At 48.4% G+C, this 21,114-nt stretch overlaps 1 protein-coding gene and 1 pseudogene across 11 annotated transcripts; both read right to left on the reverse strand.

Moving 5' to 3' along the window:
• Positions 1-136: 136 nt before the first annotated feature.
• On the reverse strand, positions 137-20,528 carry Srrm2 (serine/arginine repetitive matrix 2). 11 transcript variants are annotated; one of them, XM_060364037.1, is made up of 15 exons: positions 20,389-20,528; positions 16,834-17,105; positions 15,858-15,965; positions 15,503-15,667; positions 13,757-13,834; positions 13,322-13,381; positions 13,021-13,053; positions 12,757-12,807; positions 12,116-12,208; positions 11,248-11,440; positions 3,128-9,696; positions 2,125-2,412; positions 966-1,079; positions 745-852; positions 137-641 (listed from the first exon to the last, which is right to left on the reverse strand). In XM_060364037.1, the coding sequence occupies exons 2-15, from the start codon at positions 17,073-17,075 to the stop codon at positions 632-634; spliced, it is 8,112 nt and encodes a 2,703-aa protein (XP_060220020.1). In that variant the 5' UTR covers positions 17,076-17,105; positions 20,389-20,528; the 3' UTR covers positions 137-631. The 11 variants fall into 11 exon arrangements, 6 of the variants coding, with proteins under 6 accessions (XP_060220020.1, XP_021488147.1, XP_021488145.1 ...); XM_021632472.2 differs by having other exon boundaries at positions 745-849; positions 13,322-13,384; XM_021632470.2 differs by having other exon boundaries at positions 13,322-13,384.
• LOC132646541 (homeobox protein cut-like 1) lies at positions 20,179-20,919 on the reverse strand (annotated as a pseudogene).
• Between the last annotated feature and the right edge of the window lie 195 nt (positions 20,920-21,114).

The raw sequence follows: 21,114 nt of genomic DNA on the forward strand, positions 1-21,114 counted from the left end.
CTCTGTTCCACACACACACACTATTGGGCCAAACTGAAAGCCTAGTTCTGGACCAGCCTGTTGGGCCAAGGACTAGACAGGGTTCCTCAGTATGGTGGTTCCTCAGACTCAAAAGTAAAGTCTACAGACCAATTACTGCATTTCTCATTTTTTTATTTGACAGAAAAGTTGCTTTTGCTGTACAGATTTTAAAAAACCAAAATGCCTTAAGAAACAAAGTTGGGGGGAGGGTGTCACACCTTGTCAAGGGGGTGTAGCAGGGCTAACCAACTTCAACTCCTTTTTCTTCTAAGAACACATGACTTACCAAGTCCTAAACCATCAGTCACCCCCCCAAGAACTTGGGGAAAAGCTTCCCTGGGTCATTACAATTCCAGGGCCTAGGTGTCAGGAACTGTGCCCCTCCCTCCCTAAACTCACATTCCCTCCCACTCCAACCCCCCAAAACACATGAACTAGGAAAAACTCACAGATACCAACATTTCACAGGAACCAAAAAAAAAGAGGAGAGGGAAGTTGCTCTCCCCTCAGGATGCTGCCAAGGTTCAAGGGAAGGCAGACAAAGACTCCTCCCATGATTTTTCTGGGAAAAAGAATACTCATGTCTCCAGAGCACGAGGTGGAATCCAGATTATGGGGACCTGCAACAGAAAAGACTGATTAATGCTTAACTATCACCAAGTATGATTTTATCCTGGTCCCAACTACTGGCTCTCAGAAGGGCCAGACTTCAAGGAGACAAACCTGGAGGAGCGGTGTCGATTAGGCCGGGGACTAGGCGTCTCCTTTCTACGCTTGTGGCCAGGAGAATGGCTGTCCCCTCGCTGGCCTCTCCAGGAAACCCGCTCACTGCTACAAGAGAATAGAAATTAGGCACTAGAACAGGACCAATAACTCTTTGCCTACAAATTAATGGTGACTAGATGAGCCAGGTTACTATTACTAGCACCTGCTATGGGCCGTACCTCTGTTGATCCCTTGGTGAGGGCTGGGGCGAGGGCTGGCGACGCTCAACAGGTGAGTAACTGAGGGATCGGGAATCCCGAAGGGAGTCTATTGGCTTTCGAGGGCTTCGAGACCTAGGGAGCAGAGTAGGTCTCTATAGCACCACACCCTCCTAAACCCACCAGCCAAGCATTCAGGACCACCCACCCAGGTCCTGACCACCAAACCTCACACCACACAGGGCCAGCCTCAGACCCACCTTTGTCCGCACTCACCCATCCGCCCGCACACCATCCACCGAGTGCCCCAGTGGACAGGGCACAGGGTGCAGCGGGGGATGCAAAGATAAAAGAGTCCCTGCCTTTGGAGGAATTTTGTTTGGTAGTAAAGGAGGTCAACAATGAAGGCACACACGCCCCCTAAATAGGAAACAGCCCAGCAGGGATGGATATGCATGGGCCTGGGCAGGACAGGGAAATGGCAGGGCAGTCTTCTTGGAGGTGCTGTTTGAGTGCAGTCTTGCAGAACGAGTTCACCAGGCAGACAAGGAAATCCCAGGCAGAAGGAACAGCATTCCAAAGGCATGGGGCTCTCCTTAGACTGCAAGGCGCTGAGTATGGCCGGAGCACAGGGCATGTGTGGGGGCGGGCAGGAGGAACACAGGGCGGGCAAGGGCAGCTGGTGAAGAGCCTCACACGCCATTCCCGCAGAGGTGGCACTTTATCCTGCAGGCCACAGGGCGTCCCGGAAGGATTTGTGGAGTGAAGGGAAGTAACCAGATGTGCGTTTTAGAAAGATCCCTCTGGCTACGTGTGGAAGAGAATGGCGTGGAGGCAGGGAGACAGGGAGGAGGCTGTGGACAGAGTCGGGAGAAGATGACGGTGGCCAGACCAGAGCCCTGCAGCAGCAATGGGGAGACTTAGAGCTAGAACCTCTGGGACCAGGCTGCTTGTCAGGGGAGGGGAGAGGGAGGAAGAATCCTATGACTTCCCAGGCCTGGGCCCTCAGATGGATATAGTGCAGCCCTTCATAATACAACACTGTGGGAGGATGGGAGGAGTGTCGGGCTCCTCCCGTACAACCAGACACAGACGACCACACAAGGAACCTCACCCAGGGTCCCTTTTCTGGAGAACTCACCCCCAGTCCCCCTTCCACAACAGGTAAGAAAACACTCACCTCCTCTCGCCAGGGGGTGGTTTCTTGGGGCTTGCAGGTTTGGGCAAGGCCTGAGGGCCAGGCTTAGCAGGGGATGGGGAGGAGGAGGAAGAAGAAGAGGAGGAGGAAGAAGAGGAGGAGGAAGAAGAGGAGGAAGAGGAAGAGGAGGAAGAGGAAGAGGAGGAAGAAGAGGAGGAGGAGGAACTGGAACTGGAGCTGCTAGAGCGCCTCTTCCGTTTGGCCGGGGTTGGCTCCTGAGGGCGTCCCTCTCGAACAGCCTCCTTTGGGGCTGGGGCGGGGCTGGGAACCCTGTGAGAGAGGAAAGGTATCACAAGGAGACAAAATGCCCCAGCCCCAACCCTACCTTCCTTGGCCTGGAGGAACGGCAGTGGGGGAGGGGTGCCTGAGAAAGGCCCTGGGAACACTTGAAGGCAGGCCAGTGAGCACTTCTCTGGAGCAGTGGCACGGAGCTGACCAAACCTCTGCTAACACAAGCAACAGGCTGGGGCCCGAAGCACAAGGGATCAAGGTTAAACCTCAAGAATGTCCCTGATGAAGGAATAAGGACCCTGGACTCAGATGTGGAAGCTGAAGCTGGGTGGTCTCCTCCTTGGAGAGCCGCAGCTTGGGGAGGCCCCTGTGTGTGCAGGTTGGCTGGGGAGGGGCCGTCCTGCCTGGAGGCAGGGAGAGGGATGGGATGACCTCTGAAGATCCTTCCAGCCCAGGGAGTTCCTCTTGAGGTCTAACTGCCATCCCTCCTGCTGTAAAATTAAGTCCATTTCCTCTAGTTCTGTCCTCTGTAGAGATGGAAAACTTATCATTATCCTCTGGAGAATTAACCTTGGAGACTTTTATCTGTCCCACTCCTCCCCACAAAGCCCCCACCCAGCATTCTTTTTAATCCCCACTTGAAGGCCAAGGTCCCCTAGACTTTCTCAAAGCCAAGTACTTGTGACAAATTTCTCCCTCCCAACTCCCTCTCCATTGTAAATCCCTGTCTCCCTAGATTCCTTAATTCTCTCACCTTTTCAGTGCCACTTCAGGTTGAGCAGGAAGGCTGGAACCCTCAGAGTCACTAGAACTGGAGCCAGAGGAAGAAGAGGATGACGATGATGACGATGAGGAAGAGGAGGAGCTAGATGACGACGAAGAGGAGGAAGAGCTCCGCCGTTCCTTAGCTGGTTGCAGAACAGCCAATGCAGAAGGCTGCTGGGCCCCAGTAGAGGCAGGTGGTTCCCCACCTTCAGCATGGGACACCCCAGGGGCAGGGCCAGAAAGCATGCCATTGTGGTCACTAGCAGAGGATATGGACTTTGCTACAGTCCCAGATGAAAGGGACTGAGACCCTGTTACAGGAGTGGTCTGGGCAACTGAACGAGATTGGTCTGAAAAAGCAGATGGCACAGGGGACCGAGGGCGATCCTGTGCTGGAGGGAGAAGAGATTGTGAAGGAGCCTGGACCATTCTTGAAGCAGGGGAAGGAGCCCGCTCAGAGGTCATTCTAGACTGGCTTGGGGCAGATGGTGGTGTTCTGGACCTGGCTCTGTCAAGCAATAGAGGTGAGGTTCTGCCACTGACTCGATCATAAGCAGAAAGGGGCACTCTGGGACTTGTGAGATTTGCACCAGACAACGCTGGAGCCATCCTGGCACTGGAAAGATTTGAGGGAGCCAAGGCTGCAGGGGTTCTAGAGCCAGCAATATTCACAGGAGCTGAGCCATGTGCAGATCGAGGACCCACCAGGTTTGCTGGGGTAGGAGCCTGGGGTGTTCTGGAACTGGAGGGATAATTTGCAGCAGTTGGGGGTGTCCCAGAGCCTGTGAGACTCAAAGCTGCCAACGCAGCTGGTGTTCTAGCTCCTGCTAGGTTCACAGCCGTGGCTGCAGGGGTTCGAGGATCAGCAAGGTTCACAGCTGAAGGAGTCACTGCTGTTCTGGGACTGGCTAAGTTCATGGCTGCTGCAGCAGCTGGTGTTCGTGAGTCAGCAAGGTTCACTGATGTTGGAATAGCAGATGTCCTGGCACTAGCAAGGTTCATGGCTGCTGCAGATGCTGCTGGAATCCTGCTGGCAAGGTTGGCAGCTGGGGCTGTTCTGAGGCTCATGAGAGGTACAGGAGCTGGAACCTGGGACATTCGTGCGGCAAGGCCAGCAGCAGACATAGATGGAGGTGGCCGGGCAGTGCCAAGACTGATGGCTGTAAGGGCAAGTGCAATTCTAGACTGAGCATGGTTTTCTGGAACAGATGTTCTTGGATGATCAGGAATCCTGGGACCTGGACCATCCATCATTGAGCTACCAGTTTGTTGTAGAACAGACATGGGTGTTCTAGCACTTCCAAGGGGTTCAAGCATTCCAGGTGATCTACATCGGTCAAGAGGAGTTGGTGACATGCTAGGACGACTGAAACAGCTCATTCTAGAACTACTGAGTGCTACAGGAGGTGTCCGAGATCCGGAATGATTCCTTGTTGCTGGAGGAGTGGCAGAACGTGACCGATCAGAACTACTTCCAGATGCAGACCGCCTACGGATGGCTGGAGGAGATCTTGTTAAGGACCGTTTGCCTCGAGCTGCTCTAGGAGTACGAGACCGAGAACGGCGACGGATAGCAAGTGGTGAGCGACTTCGAGAGCGCTTGCGTGGTAACAGTGGTGTCCGAGACCTAGAGCGTCTCCGAATAGCTGGAGGAGTTCGGGACCTGGAACGGCGGCGTGTCACGGGAGAGGTTCGAGAACGGGACCGCCTCCTGGTGACTGGAGATGTGCGAGACCTCGATCTTCTCCGAGTGACTGGGGATGTCCTGGATCTCGATCTTCTGCGAGTAATAGGTGAAGTTCTGCTTCTAGATCTCCTCCTGGTTACAGGTGGAGTCCTAGATCTGGACCTTCTTCGAGTCACTGGAGGAGTCCTAGAACGAGAGCGACGACGTGTTGTTGGCGTTCTGGACCTTGAACGACGGCGCGTTACTGGTGGTGTTCTAGACCTGGATCGCCTTCGGCTCACTGGGGATGCTCTTGATCGAGATCTACGCCTATTCACCGACCTTGACCGTCTCCTACTCACAGGTGAGGTCCGAGACCTGGACCGGCGCCGGCTGATCAGGGGTGTTCTGGACCTGGATCGCCGATGGGTAGCTGGTGAAGCTCGAGATCTAGACCGCTTCCACGGAGCTGGTGATGTTCGAGATCTAGAGCGCTTCCGACTGGTCAAAGGTGTCCGAGACCGGCCTCTTCTGCGTCTAGAAGAGGTTCGGGAACTCTCCTGTCTGGTAGGTGATCTTGAATGGTAACCAGAGCCACCCCGCCGTCTACGAGTAACCCTGGACCTGGACCGGCTCCTCTGTCTTCTCCGTGATGTTGACTGAGATGATCCAGACCTATCTCTGCGTCGAGTTGTTCTGGTTTTCTCTCTACGTGAGCGGGAGCGGGATCTTTGGAGTCCACGTGGTTTTGGTGAAGGAGACCGGCCTCTCCTTGAAGTTGTCTTAGTACGGGGAGATGAAGCCGAGCGCTGCCGCCGTGAAGACCTTGACTTTTCTGTTGGCTCTGGTGAAGATACTGAAGGACTTCGTCGTCGTCTTGGTGGAGTTCTGGAGCGGGTTTCTGGTGATGAGGAAGCAGAGCGGCTTCTACGAGAGACCCTAGCCTTCCTGGTTAGCTCAGGAGATGAACGAGAACTCCGACGTCGAGGTGGTGTGCGAGACTTTGTCTTTGGCTCTACTGAGGACCTAGAGCCTCTTCGAGCAGTTCTGGATTTGGGTGGATGTTCTGGAGAGGACTCAGAACTACTGCTTCCTTCAGGTGAAGGGCCCCTGTCTTTGCTTGATGAACCTGATCTACTACGTCTAGGCAGGGCCCGCGGGACAGGTATTTTGTGTTCAGGGGAAGAATCCGTACCACTCTGAGCTCTCTGTAGCACTCTTGGCTTATCTTTCATTTCAGGAGATGAACCAGACCTACTGAGCTGAGGAGAGTGTCGAGATTTACTGTCAACCTCTGGAGATGATCCAGAACGACTCCTCTGTCTAAGAGGAGTTCGAGTCTTAGGTTTAGAATCTGGAGAAGAGTCTGATTCACTTCTTTCCTGTGGGGATGGACTGGGTTTTCCATCAAGCTCTTGGGAAGACCCAGATCGACTTCTTTGCCCAGGAGAGGTCCTAGCCACAGTTTTCTCTTCTACTGATGATTCTGACCCACTCCTTTCTCTCTGAGGGGTAACACTCTTGTTGTTGTGTTCTGGGGATGATGGAGAATGACTTCGTGCTCTGGGAGTCTGAGGCAATGCTTTTGGTTCAGGGGAAGAGTCACATTCACTTCGTCCCCTGGATGGGGTTTGAGGAGTATCTTTGACCCCAGGAGAAGATCCAGATAGACTATGCCTAGAAGGAGTCCCAGACCCATCTCTAAGTCCTGGAGAAGACCCAGACCGGCTTCTCCTAGATGGAGTTCTGGGTAAACCATCTTTCAGCTCAGGAGAAGATGCGGAACTACTTCTTTCTCTTGAAGGTGTTCTATGTACAGTCTCATGTACAGGAGAAGACACACTCTGACTTGAAAATATTCCTACCTTTTCTACTACTTCTGGGGATAACTCTGAACTACTGCGCCTGGAGGATCTCGTTGACTGTTCTTTCATGTCCAGAGATGGCTCTGTCTCTGTTTGATTAAGGAATGGTCCATTCAATTCTTCTTTAACTTCAGGAGAAAATCCAGTATTTAATTCTGAAACAGAGCCTGAGTTTCTAAACTCTAAAGGTGACTCAAAGCTAGTCTCCCTGGGGGGAGAATGAGACAGTTCTTTAAGTTCTGGAGAAATCTGTGGTCCACTCCAACATGAAGACACTGCAGGGATTTCCACTGCTTTTGAAGGTTGTGACTGGCTTTGGTCAAGAGCAGACAATACAGCAGGCCTTTCTTCTATCTCAGGAGATGACTCAAAGTTGCTTGCAGACATTTCTTTATGTTCTGGAGATGAACTGGGTAAAACTTGACTTAATGGTTGCTCAGATTTTTCTACTTCCATTAGTTCATCTTGGCTTAAATTAGGTAACAAACTATTTTGGTCTCCTGTGTCTGGAGGTGAGCCAGCTCCACTTCTTTCTTTTAATAGTACTCTAGGTATATCTTTTAGTACTGTAGAGGACTCAGGCCTGTCCTGTATAGGACTAAATTTGTCTCCTGGTATAGAAGATGAGGCAGCAACATCCTCTTGAATTAAACCTAGTTTCTCTTTTAATTCAGAAGGTTCCAATCTGCTCTGTACCAAAAGAGATTTAGAGTCTAATGAGAGATAAAGGTTAGAGTCAGGCTTAGTCTTACTCTGCTCAGGAGACATTTTTGATTTCAGCTTTGGATCTGTTAATAATTCACTTTTATCTTCTTTTACTGGTGATTTGGGTGCCAGCTCACTGACTGGAGATGATGATCTGGAAAGGCCACCCTTAGGAGATGTTTGAGATTTGCTCTGCACCACTGAAGATTCCAAGTGAAGCTGCCTTACTTCTGGACTTGAAGTATCTGGCCAAGTTTGAGATTGTCCTTTCTGTTGCACAAATGAGGAAGCAAAACAGCTCTCTCCTGGCAGTATACTAGGTGTTACAGCTGGACAGAGGGAAAAGGATCCAGAGTTTTCTGTGGGTGAATCCCGAGACTTCTGAGGACAGGGTGACTTTGACTCGGAAAGATTTTGCTCTGGTGGAGTCTGGAGCATGCCTTTTGGGTATGGTGATGTAGACCCTGAGTGACTGTGTCTCAGAGGTGTTCCCAGTTCCACTTTAGTATCTGGTGAGGAAGATCTAGAACGGCTATGTCTTAATCTAGAGTCCACCTTGGAGCAGGGAGACACTGACCTGCTTTGCCTCTGAGGTGTTCTAGATGTCACTCTACTAGGACTAGGAGAAGAGGAGCCAGAATGGCTTCTTCGCCTTGGTGATACTACAGCCTTCACTTTGGGTTGTGGAGATGATGATCTAGAAGGGCTCTGTCTTGGAGGTGTGCTAGATTTCACTCGAGGAGAAGACCCAGAGCAGCTTTGTCTTGATGGGGTCCTTGATTTTACTTCACCATCAGGTGACGATTCAGAACGGCTGTGTCTCTGTGGTGTTGCAGAGCGCTCATCAGCCTGCATGTTTGTTACAGAACCCGGTCTTGGTGGTGTTCCAGGTTTTACTTTAGGCTGAGGAGAGGAACTTGAACGACTTTGTCTTGGTGGTGTTTTCGACTTCTGCTTAGGTGGCGAAGAACCAGAACGACTTCGTCTTGGTGGAGTCTGTGATTTCTGTTTAGGGCATGGAGAGGAGCCTGAAAGGCTACGCCTCACAGATTTTGCTTTGGATCTTGGTGAAGAGAGAGACCTGCTCCGTCTTGAGGAAACATGAGATTTTTTCATTTCTGGGCTTGAGTTGGATCTGCTCCTCCTCTGAGATGTTCTAGATTTGTTCTTCCGCTCTGATGATGAACCAGATCTTCCTCTTCTTGGTGTTCTAGAGTGTGATCTTCCACGTCTAGCAAGACTTCTGCTGCGAGATCGGCGTCGTGCTGGTGTTCTAGACCTTGACCTCCCTCTCCTGGCAGGTGTTCTAGAGCGAGAGCGCCCTCTTCTAGCTGGTGTTCTAGATCTTGACCTCCCTCTCCTGGCTGGTGTTCTAGAGCGTGACCGGCCACTTCTCCTGGCTGGTGTTCTAGAGCGTGACCGGCCACTTCTCCTGGCTGGAGATCTACTTCGAGACCGCCTTCGAACTGGTGACCGGGTCCTAGATCTGCGCCTAGCAGGTGTTCTAGATCGAGACCTGCCCCTGCGAGCTGGTGTTCTAGACCGTGACCTGCGCCTAGCAGGTGTTCTGGATCGAGACCTGCGCCTAGCAGGTGTTCTTGATCGAGACCTGCCCCTTCTAGCTGGTGTTCTAGAACGGGATCTGCCCCTAGTGGCTGGAGATCTAGAGTGTGACCTGCCCCTCCTTGCTGACCTTGACCTGCCTCTTCTCTGGGTATTTCTGCTCCTAGACCACCCTGGCCTCTGAGGAGACCTAGATCGGCCACGCCTCTGGGGACTTCTAGATTTTCCCCACCTCTGTGTAGACCGGGACCTTCGCCACTGAGGAGACCGGGACCTAGAATGACCTCTCTTGGTAGGGGTTCTAGATCGAGATCGTCCCCTCTTAGTGGCAGGACTACGGGACCTCCCTGCTCTATGAGATGGTGTATGAGAATGAGACTTATCCCGCTTTGCTCTACCATGTGAGCGACTCTTAGATGTAGGTGAAGAAGAAACCTCTCGACGGGCCCCAGCAGCTGGTGTGGGTTTAAGACTTTCAGGAGAGGAGCTGGCATGCCGAGAAACTTTGGTAGGCTGAGGGGAGGGCGGGCAGCTCTCTGAGGAAGACGATCGGGGAGGTTTCTCAGGAGACTTAGGTGGTGAACAGCCCCGGGTTGGGGAGGCCTCAGATGAGGGGTTTACTGGCTCCTGACTGGATGGGATTGCTGCAAGGGGTCGTGGGGAGTCGCCATGTTGCTCAACAAGGAGCGGAGTTGGGGCAGGTAATTCTGGCCCTGTGCTGCTCCTTTCCGGAGAGGGGCTAGGTCGAACTGCAGATTTCTAAGAGTGAAAAGAAAGTAGGAACAGCGATAAAAACCAAAACCTTGTGGCCCCTGAGACCCCAACAGTTTCTAGTAAAACTTTCCTCTATATACCTCTTCCCCTACCCATAGGCACATTCATTAAGAAGACACCATGTGATGCTTAGATTGAGCAAGTGTACTGCAAACCACTGGACCCACATTATGTAAAGAGAAACCTACTCAAAGCGGTTCTCAAACCTGCACATATACACCCATCACATGCACACATACAAATATAAATGAGTGTTTTTAAATTAAGAAAATAAAGCAGTAGGGGGGAAATCTGACTATATGGACAATCTCTGACCTCAAGGAATAATTCGGAGAAAAGAATGTATTACCATTATCAACAAAATACCATCAATATCCTGAGAATAAGTTTTTTTTTGTTTGTTTTTTTAAAGAGACGGAGTCTGGCAGTGTGTGTGTGTGTGTGTGTGTGTGTGTGTGGGATACATGTGAACACTAACCCCCAAAAAGGTATAATGGAAAGAGAAAATAGTATGGGCGACAATAACTTTACCCTTGAATATGAACTAAACTACTAAGTTAAAATAGAAAATGGCATAAGGTTTTAAAAGTATGTTAAGAATTGAGTGTCCCAACACTCCCAGCACCCAGGAGGCAGAGGCAGAGGCAGGTGGAGCTGTGTGAGTTTGAGGTCAGCCTGCACTATGTAGTGAGTTACAGGATAGTCAGGGTCTATGTTTAAAAAGAAAAAAATTGACTAACAACCATAAATGGCACTTGCCACATAAGTCTGGTCACCAGAACTCAATCCCCCAAACTCATAGGTAGAAATAAAGAACTGAGCCCACAAGTAGTCCTCTGCCATCCAAACACACATGCCTGCCTTCCCCTCATTACACACATACAAAAATTAATTCAGCAGGGTCTTGCAGGAATAGGCCAAATGAAGCCAAACCATGAACACCCTAAATGTAACTTAAAAAAAAAAAAAAAACATACAAAGCAGGCAACTTCTAAAAACCTAAACTTCAAAAAAAAAGCTATTTCTAAATCAGAAACAAAATATGTGAGATATTAAGTTACACCAATAAATACAATAGTTTCATTGTGAAAACTCACAATCTAGTGGGTCATAACTCTTAAAATACTTGCAGATGTATAAAATGACTTGGTAACTGAAAGAGGAATGTATAAATAGGAACTCAAATATTTAGCAGTTTCTTATAGAATGTCCATCATGCAGCACTAAACTTGCCCACTTTTCTGAGTTCTAACTCATAGAACTCTTCCTTTCTCTCATTCTGTATCTTCTTTGAATACTGTCCAAATAGCTTCATACTTGCTCATACAATTTCTCTGACTCCATCCCCAACTCACTCAAACACTTACTGCCTTCTACAGTGGTTTGCCAACCTCCATAGCTAAACCTGACCATAACTCAAAAAGGACATTTTTTTTTTTATCAATAAACTACTCTATTAACTATACTTGTCCTTTTAAGGCGGATCCCTCAGGAAAACCCTACAACCTAATAAACACCAACCAACTCAGAACATACCTCCTTTTTGTCTTTGTCTTCGTAAGGACTGCCAGGCTGCTTTGTAGAGGGGTCTGGGCTACTAGGCTGTTTTATGCTGGTGGCACCTGGTTCACTAGATGGTGCATCTCCCTCCCCTTGATGCCCTGAAGCAAGGGGAGGACTTTGCCCAGTCAAGGCTGTTGTATGAGTTTTAGCAGCAGCACTTCGAGACCTGTGAGTTAATGGAGGGCAGGGGAAAGCAAGGAAATCAGCTCAAGGGAGAATAAAAAACCCCCTCCACCCACAGCTTGCAACCTACTTTCCTATATGTAAACCCTTTCCGAAGAAAAAAAAAAGGAAAAGGAAAAGAAAAAAACAAAAAACTTATTGGTCACACGACTCAAATCACCTTCAAAAATACAACCACAAGTGCTATTTTAGTTCCATCTCTTCCCAACATAATCCCAAATAACATAAGCCCTTCTACCCCTTTATTCACCACCCTCCAAATACCCAAACCTTCCACCCCAGGCCCTTCCCTACCCACTTCATTCACAACTCACCTCTGAGCCCACCTCCTTCAGGAAGCCTTCCCCGATTAAGGAAGCCAGGGTAAGGACTCCTTCCTCCCCCAGACACCACCAAACCAGCAAACCACCCCCGCCCTATTCTGGCAGTCCATATACATCATAACAAACAAAAATAAAAACAAACAAAAAAAAAAAAGACAAGGGGAAATGTATATGTCTGTCCATCCTGTTGCTTTAGCCTGTCAGCTCCTAGAGGGCAGGGACCGTGTCTTCGGAATGGTCTGTGCAGCGCCTAGCACACCGTGGGCGCTCAATAAATATTAAATTGATTAACCCATCATTCCCTCTCCCTCCATTCCTCTTGGACTACCCCTTACCGACTACGAGATGTATCAGAGGAAGAAGCAGAGTCAGCAGAAGTTGATCGATGAGCTCGGCGACTCTTAGGAGCTGGTGTTGTACTTCGAGACCTGAAGGAAATTCACCACAAACCTCAAGAAACTGTTTTATCTATTATTAATTCTCCAAACTCATTAAAAACAAAAACAAACATGGCATGGGGGACCCTGCCTTTAATCCCAAGACTTGGGAGGCAGAAGCAGGCCAATCTCCATGAGTTGAGGCCAGCCTTATCTACAGAGGACTTCTAGGATAATCAGGGATTTAAAAACAAACCAAAAAACCTGTTTTCAAAAGCAGACACACATACACAAACATATATATATATATAACCAATTAATTTAGTTTGAGTATATAAGTATGCATGCAGAAGGAAGTTAGAATACAAGTTATAGGAGTTCATTCTTTCCTGCTATGTCAGTCCCAGAGAAAAAATTCTGATCTTGAGGTTTAAAGAAAAGGGCTTTCCTTTACTTGCTGAGCCACAGCACACACTCGTTTTAGTTTGAGTCTCCTCCTTAAGACACCCCATCTTTCAATCATTAACTACCAGTCAGTAAATGGCAACTGATTTCAATGCCTCCCTTCATTTTTCTACTTCCTCCAAAAATACACTTACCGCTTCCTCTTCTTGTCCTTTGATTTACGTTTGCTCTTTGGAGTAGGAGACCTAGAAAATAAGAAAATGTTGTCTAAAAAGAATTTTTAAAATAGTAATAAAATCTAAAGTGAAATGGAAATGACTGGCCAATTATTATTGATAACAGGTAGGTAAAGGATTGAGCTGTACTAAAAACAAAAAGGGGCACCCCCTACAGACCAAAGACAGCATAAATTACAAAGCCTTCAAACAAAACTCTCACATGCCACAAACAACTCTTACCTGTGCTTCCGTTTCTTAGACTCAGATTCTGACCTATTAGTGGAAAAAAAAAAAAGAAAAGAGAGAGAGAAAATCATTAAGCCACACCTACTCTTCAGCTCAAGAGCTGCCTCCAATCACTCCCAAGAACTTCCATCTTAGCCACAGGTCATGGTGGTTCAGGCCTTTAATCTCAGCAAAGGTAGGGAGAATTAGAGAGAACAGGTTGGTCTACATTTTGAGTCTGAGGGCAGCCAAGGCTATGTAGATATGCTGTCTTTTTAAAAAAGAAAACAACAAAAATAACTTTTCCACATCATACCTGTGCTTCTTCTTCTTTGAGCTTTTCTTCCTCTCCCGTCGAGGAGAACTGCTCTCTGACCTGCTAAAATAGATTCAGAAGCAAGTCATTCTACTTGGCTTTCTTTCTGGTCCTCTCACCTACAATTATCAAAGATGCTTCAAAAGCACGGGAATCGGGAATCAACCCAACACCAATGCCACCTTTTATTTACTTCCTTATTCAATCAATAAACATAAAACTCAAATCCAAAATGCTACTGGGTAGCTTTTTTGGCTGGGCTAGACTCAATCTGAACACACACATTTCTTCTCAACTGAGACCTGAAGAAGGAATTCTCTTCCGTTCAACTATCATTGCAATCGAGTCTCAACTACCTGAAAGCAAGGTCAACTTCTAAAAGTCCAACAACAGGCAGGTAACTGGAGCAGAGTTTTTACTTTCCAAACAACTTACCGTCCTCTATCTTTCTTCTTTTTCTTCTTTTTTTGCTTTGGAGTTGGTGAGCGAGAACTGCTGGTCTCTCGAACAAGGCTGGGAAAAGGCAAAGAGACTGGGTGCTAAGACAAACTTTCTTAAAACATTTCACCCTATGGGCTGGAGAAGAGGCTCAGCAGGCTGCTCTTCCAGAGTTCATGGGTTCAAATCCCCTCTTACGGTATGCAAGCTCTATATGTAGAGAGAGCACCAATATACATAAACAACAACAAAAAATTTAACCCTAATGAATATACCTGCAACAGTTCACTGATAACTGTTTCATCTTAGGACAACTACTACATGCCATTTGTGTGTGTGTGTGTGTGTGTGTGTGTGTGTGAAAACTTCAGAATTAAAAGATTTAAGCTTGCCAGGCAGTGTTGGCACATGCCTTTAACTGAAACACTTGGGAGGCAGAGGCAGGTAGATCTGAGTTCAGGACCAGCCTGGTCTACAGAGTGAGTTCCAGAACAGGCAAAGCTACACAGAGAAACCCTGTCTCAGGTGGAGATGCAATCTTAAAAGAAGTTGTGTACCTAGTAAGTCCTAGGTTCATTCTTTCTCTCCCCCTCTCCTTCTCCGTGTGTGTGTGTGTTGTGTGTCTGTGTTGTGTCTGTGTTTTATGGCAAGCTTCCTATACAGACCTGACTGTCCTGGAACTATTATAGAGCAAGGTGACCTCAACTCACAGAGATCACCCTGCCTCTGCCTCCCAAGTGTTACATTAAAAGTGTGTCATCTGGTTTTACTAAATAATTGTTTGTTTTGAGACAGGGTCTTAATATACAGCCCTGGCTATCCTAGAACTCAAGAGATCCACCTGCATCTATCTGCCTCTTAAGTGCTGGTATCAAAGGCCTGCACCAACACAACTAACTTAAATAATTCTTTAAAAAAAATAAAAATAAAGTCAGATAGTGGTGGTGCACCACTCTAATCCCAGCACTGGGGAGGTAAGGCAGGCTGATCTCTGGGAGTTCAAGGCTAGCCTGGTCTACAGAGTTGAGTTCCAGGACAGCCAGAAACACACACACATACATATATGCATACACACATTCTCAAAAAAATTAAAATAAAATGAAAATATAAGCTGGAAGCCTGGCATGATGGCCCACGCCTTTAATCACAGCATTTGGGAGACAGAGTTAGGCAGATCTCTGAGTACCAGGCCAGCCTGATCTACAAAGAGATTCTAGAATAACCAAAGTTATACAAAGAAACCCCGTCTTAAAAAAATAAAAATAAAAACCAAAAAAGAGGAGTTGGGGGAACTAGCAGCCAGGAATACCAGCTGCTCTGCTAGAGGACTTAGAGGTTCATTCCCAGCACTAAGGCAACTCTCAAGCATCTATAACTCTAGCACCAGGGGATCCGATATCCTCTTCTAGCTTCCAGGGACACCAGGCACATGGCATTAAAACATATATACAAGCAAAACACTTTTACATAAAAATTTGACCCAAAGACAACAAAATCTAAAAAGTTTAGGAATAAGATGGGGGTAGTGGCAAATGCTGTTAATCCCAGCACTTGGGAGGCAGAAGCAGGTGGATCTCTGTGAGTTCAAGCCAGCCTATTCTATATAGTGAGTTCCAGGACAGCCAAAGCTTTATGAGACCCTGTCTCAAAAAAAAAATTAAAAAGTTTAAATAGTCTACTAGTAATAATATAACAAGAGTGCTTCTAAACAGAAAGCAGACCTAGACTTCTCTTTCTGAGTACCTGTATGGTTTGGGAGGCTCAGGAGCTGTTTGCTTAGCTTCTCGAGCACGTCGCTGAGGATCGAAAGAACTGCCATCCACATAGGAATCACTGATGCCAAAGGCAGCACGGAGTCGTTCATTCTTCTTTTCATTCAGTTCTGCCAACTGATGGGTCTCAGTTACCCTGAAAAGGAAAAAAAAACCCCAAAATCTGAAGGATACAAGGAGCAAAGGTCAGAGACCTAATTCAGAACTGAATTATAAGGAGTCAAAAAGCTATGGACTGAGAAAGACAAAGGCAAAAAACCAAATCCCAGGTAACAGACAGCAGTAACTACAATACCACAGACCCCAAAGAACAGAGCAACACTCACACTGGCCTCTGCCCAGGGGTTTCCTCCTTGCCCCCAGGGTTCACATCCTTCTCCAGCAACATGAGTCGAAAGGTCGCCACTTTTTCCTGAATTTGCTGTTCTTCGTACCTGAAGAATAAATCCCTCCAAGGTTAGAGCTTGACAGGAGCTTTCCCAAGTCCCAATTTTTATTGCTTCCTTTTCCAACAAGGTCCTCTTTCCTTCTCCATGCACACAGTACTTTTCACTCACTGTCACTCAAATAATAATCCTTAAGTTTCTCTGATCTTTCCCCATGACTCTCCTTCCTTCTCTACACTATACACCCTAGAACAGTGGATTTTAAACAAGCTATAATTCAGGGGCCAAGAGAGGACAGTTTGCTTGCTGGCAGAGTTCCCAGTGCTCCTTCCCAACTTCAACAAGAATAGATCTTTTATTTCCTGGGACTTCAAAGACATAATGTATAAAAGGATACCATTGCTCAAGTTTGAAAACCACTGCTCTAAACGGGTTTTCTACCGAAATGTGTTCCTTTTCCAAAATTTCAACCTCTCTACCAACTCATGATATCCTCTACTCAAATACTTTCTCAATTCCGATCTTCTCCCTTTCCACCTTCCACGGCCGCAAACCTTCAATCCACCTACCTTTCTCTTCCTACCAGTAACAACACCTGTCAGGTTAACTAGCTCTTCTCCCTGATGCTACTTTGTACAGCACATTTCTGTTCCTTGATGGGCCCCTTCCCCTTCATAAATTCAGCTAAGTAATTCAGACCCCCTTAGGCTGCTCTTAATTCTCCAGACAGTTTCCTTGACATCCCACTCTGCACTGACCCATGCATGACTTCTCAATTCCTCAAGCTCATTTTTTCTCCCTTACAACTCCTTTTTAGGACTCTTTCAACCAGCTCTAGTATCTTTCCACACATCCCACACCTAACACCCAACTAAGCACTCACCAGTGCTTGGCTTCTCCCCACCCATTCCCTCACCCCTGCTCTTCCATCATCTCCTCCAGCTCGAGGCATCGCAGCTCCACGCGCCGCTTGCGCTCGTGGTCCAGGATGTCAGGATTAGGCCGCTTCACCAGGGCAGCCTCCAGGCGCCGCAGCTCCTCCTCTCCCTTGTAGTCAGGCCGCTCACCACGGCGGCCCCGCACCAGGGACAGGTTGCGCTGGACGTAGCCGTTGGTGCCGCTGCCCCGGGGCGTCGGCAGCCCGATCCCGTTGTACATGGCCCTGTGCCCAGGGGGGCACCACCGCTCCTGAGGGGTAGCGGGGAGACACCGGTCAGGCTCCTGGCCCCAATCTAACTACTTACCACATCTCTGGCTCTCTTAACCCTTAGTGCAACACTTAAGTCTCATGCTGAAGCAAAATGATGCTTCCTCTTTCCACTAGTCTGCAAACAAACCCCTCCCTTGATCCTCCCCACACTCCATCCTTTCCACTAAGTCAAGCCCTACTTCTGACCCTTTTCTCACGATGTACCTTCACCAAGCCCTAAGCCATTCTTCTTTGTACTGACATTTCTTTCTTTACCCTAAGCAAACAAGAATCCAGTTTCTCTACAATCTCTCCACACTACTCCTTTATTCTGCTTTGGCCACAACACACCAGATGTTATCTTCAAACACTCTACTACTACTGGTAACCAAATCCTCCAAACAGCACAACAAAACACCATCGATCAGAAGCACCTAAATAAAAGCCTACAATCTATTTTCAAAGACTCCGCCAAGAAAATATTGAACAAACACGAACTGTATTAAACAAACAGTCCTAGATGTCTAAACAGGTAAACTGGCTAGTTAACATAAACCAAGTGTCTACGCAGTCTCACATCCAAACTATAGGCCAGCAAGAACATCAGAAACACAGAGGAACCATGGAAAAGAAAGCTTATCCTTCACATGGGGAAGGTAAGCCATCACTTTGACTCCAAATATTCATAGCTCCTACCAACTACATTGATTTTACTGTTTCAGTTAACTTCCCAGTAAGGTTTATCACACAGCTTGCAGCTCCTCCAAGTCTGGCTAGCTCTTGTTAAATATTTCCCTGTTTTCAACTCAGTCTAAACACATCAAACCACCTTCCTCTGTTCCAACTGCTCCCATAGTTTCTACAAGTATCTAAAAACCTTCAAACTCCATCCCTTACTTTAATATAAAACTGTTGATTTTCCCTATCAGTCCCTGTTCTGGCACTCCATTTTTTTTTTCTCTCCTAGTCCTATTTTACCCTTCAATTTAACCTTTTTTTTTTCCTGTCAGATTCTATCTTTTCATGTTGTTCCAACCTCAGCATTACTGAAAACTCCCAAGCTCCAGTTTTTTGGACTGTATTACTCAGTCTCTATTTCCCTCTCACTATATATGCTTTACTGTTTTTTCCTCCAAAACATTTTCTCCAAGACTCTTCTCAGAACATGTCAAAGAAAACTAACATTAAACAAGCAGACACGCACATGCGCACACACACAAGCACTCCCAGGGGAAAGTGGAGGTTAATAAAAGCAGATGGAAGAGATGGAGCTGGATAAAAGGTTACATTCATGAAATTTCAGAAGTAGTATCAACCAATGCGGGGGGGGGGGGGGGGGGAACACCTAAGTTGAGAGAAATATATATATAGGCAAACACTGAATGTCAAGCAAGCACCCAGATGAACTTTTGCCTCATGCCATTTCAAGTCTAGCCTAAATCCTACTCAATCAGTTAACACAGGAGAAAACTAAAAGGAAGAAAAATAAGTTCTAACAGGATAAAGAACAAATAAAGCTAAATCTAAGAAATATAAGTGTAAATTCAAAAAATGGAAAACCCTTTTTACAAAAAGCCCAAAAAAATCTGTTTCTGTACCACCTCCAACAATCACTCCTAAGAGTCTTAAAAAAAAAATCCTCTAAATCTGGGGCCTATATGGCTTTCTCCCCTCATTTCTGTCCTTTCCAAAAGGTTTCGAACAATCCTTCAACTTAACCACTCACTCAAACTTCCACCATTTCAGACAAAAATCCTTCCATACCCTGAGCAAGGAAAGCTAAGCAAAAGGCATTAAAATCACGATTTTGGAGAATTCTGAGGAAAGAGGCTAAAAACCAGGAAGCACTTAAAACAAGAGCCCGAAGTATGCAAGCCTCCCAAAGAACAGAAAGAAAAAGCAAATTATGCGCAGGGGCGGGGGACTTATCAGAATGTCAAACTACAAAGGTAGAAATTTAGAACTAAGATATTCGAAGGAAAGAAACGGCAACTGAGACAACAAAAACATCCAAAAAATGGATGTTAAGTAAAATAGAGAGAACTCAATGTTGAGACACTATTAACTGCGTAGGCACCATGGAACAGACATGCTACAGTATTAACCCAGGAAGAGACGTAATCTAAGAGCCCACTCCAAAAGAGTAAAAGCAACAGTGTCCTTCTAAATCTGATTCAGAGACATCTTCAAAGAACTGTAAAATGGAAACAGCATAGAAAAGAATTCATGCCCAGTAACGGCTGACACAGACACGGCTGGAAAGTCTAGAATCTTCTTCCCACTGAAAAGCTCCAGAAGCCTCCCTAGCTTTAACATTTGAGGAGACACGTTTAAAAAGCAGGGTAGAAGCCGCACATGGTGACGCATGCCTTTAACCCAGCAGAGGCAGGCAGGATCTCTTGAGATCGAGGTCAGCCTGATCTAACACACAGCGAGCTCCGAGACAGCCAAAGCTATGTAGAGACAGCCAAGGATATGTAGAGATCCTATCCCATAAAACCAAAGTTAAAAAAAATAAAAGAAAAAAAAAAAAAAGGCAGGAAAGGAAGGAGCACATGGTCTTTCTTACACTTGCAGACTGAGTATGTTCGGGTTTCTCACTTTTAAGATTTGGGGATTTCTCCCCCGACCCCCGCCACGTCACACAGACTCATAACCTCAGGACCGATGCTGTTTAAATCCGGGCCTTCTCAAGTTCAAGGCCTCCCAGGCTCACTAGACCGTCGAGCCTATTTTCGGCCTTGAGGATGGGGGAGGGGCCCGCGCGGCGCCCCGCAGTCTGGGAGGCTCTGGCCGTTTCTCGGGCCCCGAGCACGGACCGGGGGACCCACGCCGGAGTCAATCCGGTGGAGAGACTGACAGGTCAGGAGCACGGGCGCGAGACGAGTCCCGGCTGCCGTCCCGGCTGCCGCCCCCTCCCCGCCACCTGATGGACGGGAAACGGGGAGACCGCGGACGGAGGGTCTCCTCAGACCCAAGCAGAGCAAAGGCGAAAATCGGAGCCCGGAGCGCTGCTAGCTCGTCGGGGACGCGCGTCCACGGCGAACAGGCGGGCGGAGGCGCGCGCCGTTGTCATGTGGGGGAGGGGCGGGGGAGTCGAAGGCCGCGCGCGACGGGAACCGCGGCGGGGGGGAGGGGAGGAAGCCAAGAGAAGGCGTCCGCGCTGGCTGAGGCGACGAGCACGCTTGCGCGAGGCGGCCTGGGCCGTTCTCCGCGCGCTTTGGCCTCCGGCCGAGACCGCCGCCCCTCCCCCACCCGGCCAGCGCGCTCCCTTTCTCTCACCCGCCGCCGCCGCCGCCGCCGCCTCCGGCCGCGGCCTCCGAAACGGAGAGGTCCTGCCGCAGCTGCTGCTCGAGTTTACGAATCCCTCGGCCCGAAGCCGCCGCCTTGCCAGCCCGCCCGCTTCGGTCGCCGCCTCCGCCGCCGCCTCGCTCGCTTCCTCAGGGGCCGCAGCGGGCTTGGACTGCGCCACTCGCACCCCGCCTGGGCAGCGTTGCACGTCAGCACGACCGAGTGCGTCAGCACGCAATCACGAGAACCGCTGGGCCCTCTGGGAGCCGTAGTGCCGTTGTGCGCAGGCGTTGAAGCCACACGGGGAAGTAGTTTTTTGAGGCTCAAGGCACGTTCGACTGCGAAGTCGAAAAACACCGAGTCCCGTCGGGCACTGCGGGGAAAGGCGTGGCACTGTACCAAAGCGGCAACGCCTGCTGGAAATCTTCTGTAGGATGGGGAGGGGTATGGGGCCGAAGCACCCAACGCCGAGGAGCAGCTCAGGCGCACGCCTTTCGCGCAGGGGATTCTGGGAGTTGTAGTTCAGTGTTAGAGAGAAACTCGAACAGCACCTCCGCGGGGCACAGTCGCCATTTTGTCTGCCTGTGTAGGTCGGCGATGGCTCAGCAGGTTTACATCTTCCCTGTGACCGCTGGCTGAAGCGCTATAGCACCGCTGTCAGAAGGAGGTGTTTCAGAGTCAAGCCTCCTGACACCTCAGGAAGCACTTGAATCCTGC

This window comes from Meriones unguiculatus, chromosome 11 (assembly GCF_030254825.1).
Source record: "Meriones unguiculatus strain TT.TT164.6M chromosome 11, Bangor_MerUng_6.1, whole genome shotgun sequence".
NCBI classification, from domain to species: Eukaryota; Metazoa; Chordata; class Mammalia; order Rodentia; family Muridae; genus Meriones; species Meriones unguiculatus.

What these genes read in the sequence shown, in the direction of transcription:
- Srrm2 (XM_021632470.2), bottom strand. Translation starts at nt 17,075, where the DNA reads ATGTACAACGGGATCGGGCTGCCGACGCCCCGGGGCAGCGGCACCAAC. An exon ending in GAGATGATGGAAGAGCAGGG is followed by an intron (nt 15,966 to 16,833) that starts GTGAGGGAATGG and finishes TTTATTCTTCAG; the next exon opens with GTACGAAGAACAGCAAATTC. An exon ending in TCAAAGAAGAAGAAGCACAG is followed by an intron (nt 13,054 to 13,321) that starts GTATGATGTGGA and finishes TTCCACTAATAG; the next exon opens with GTCAGAATCTGAGTCTAAGA.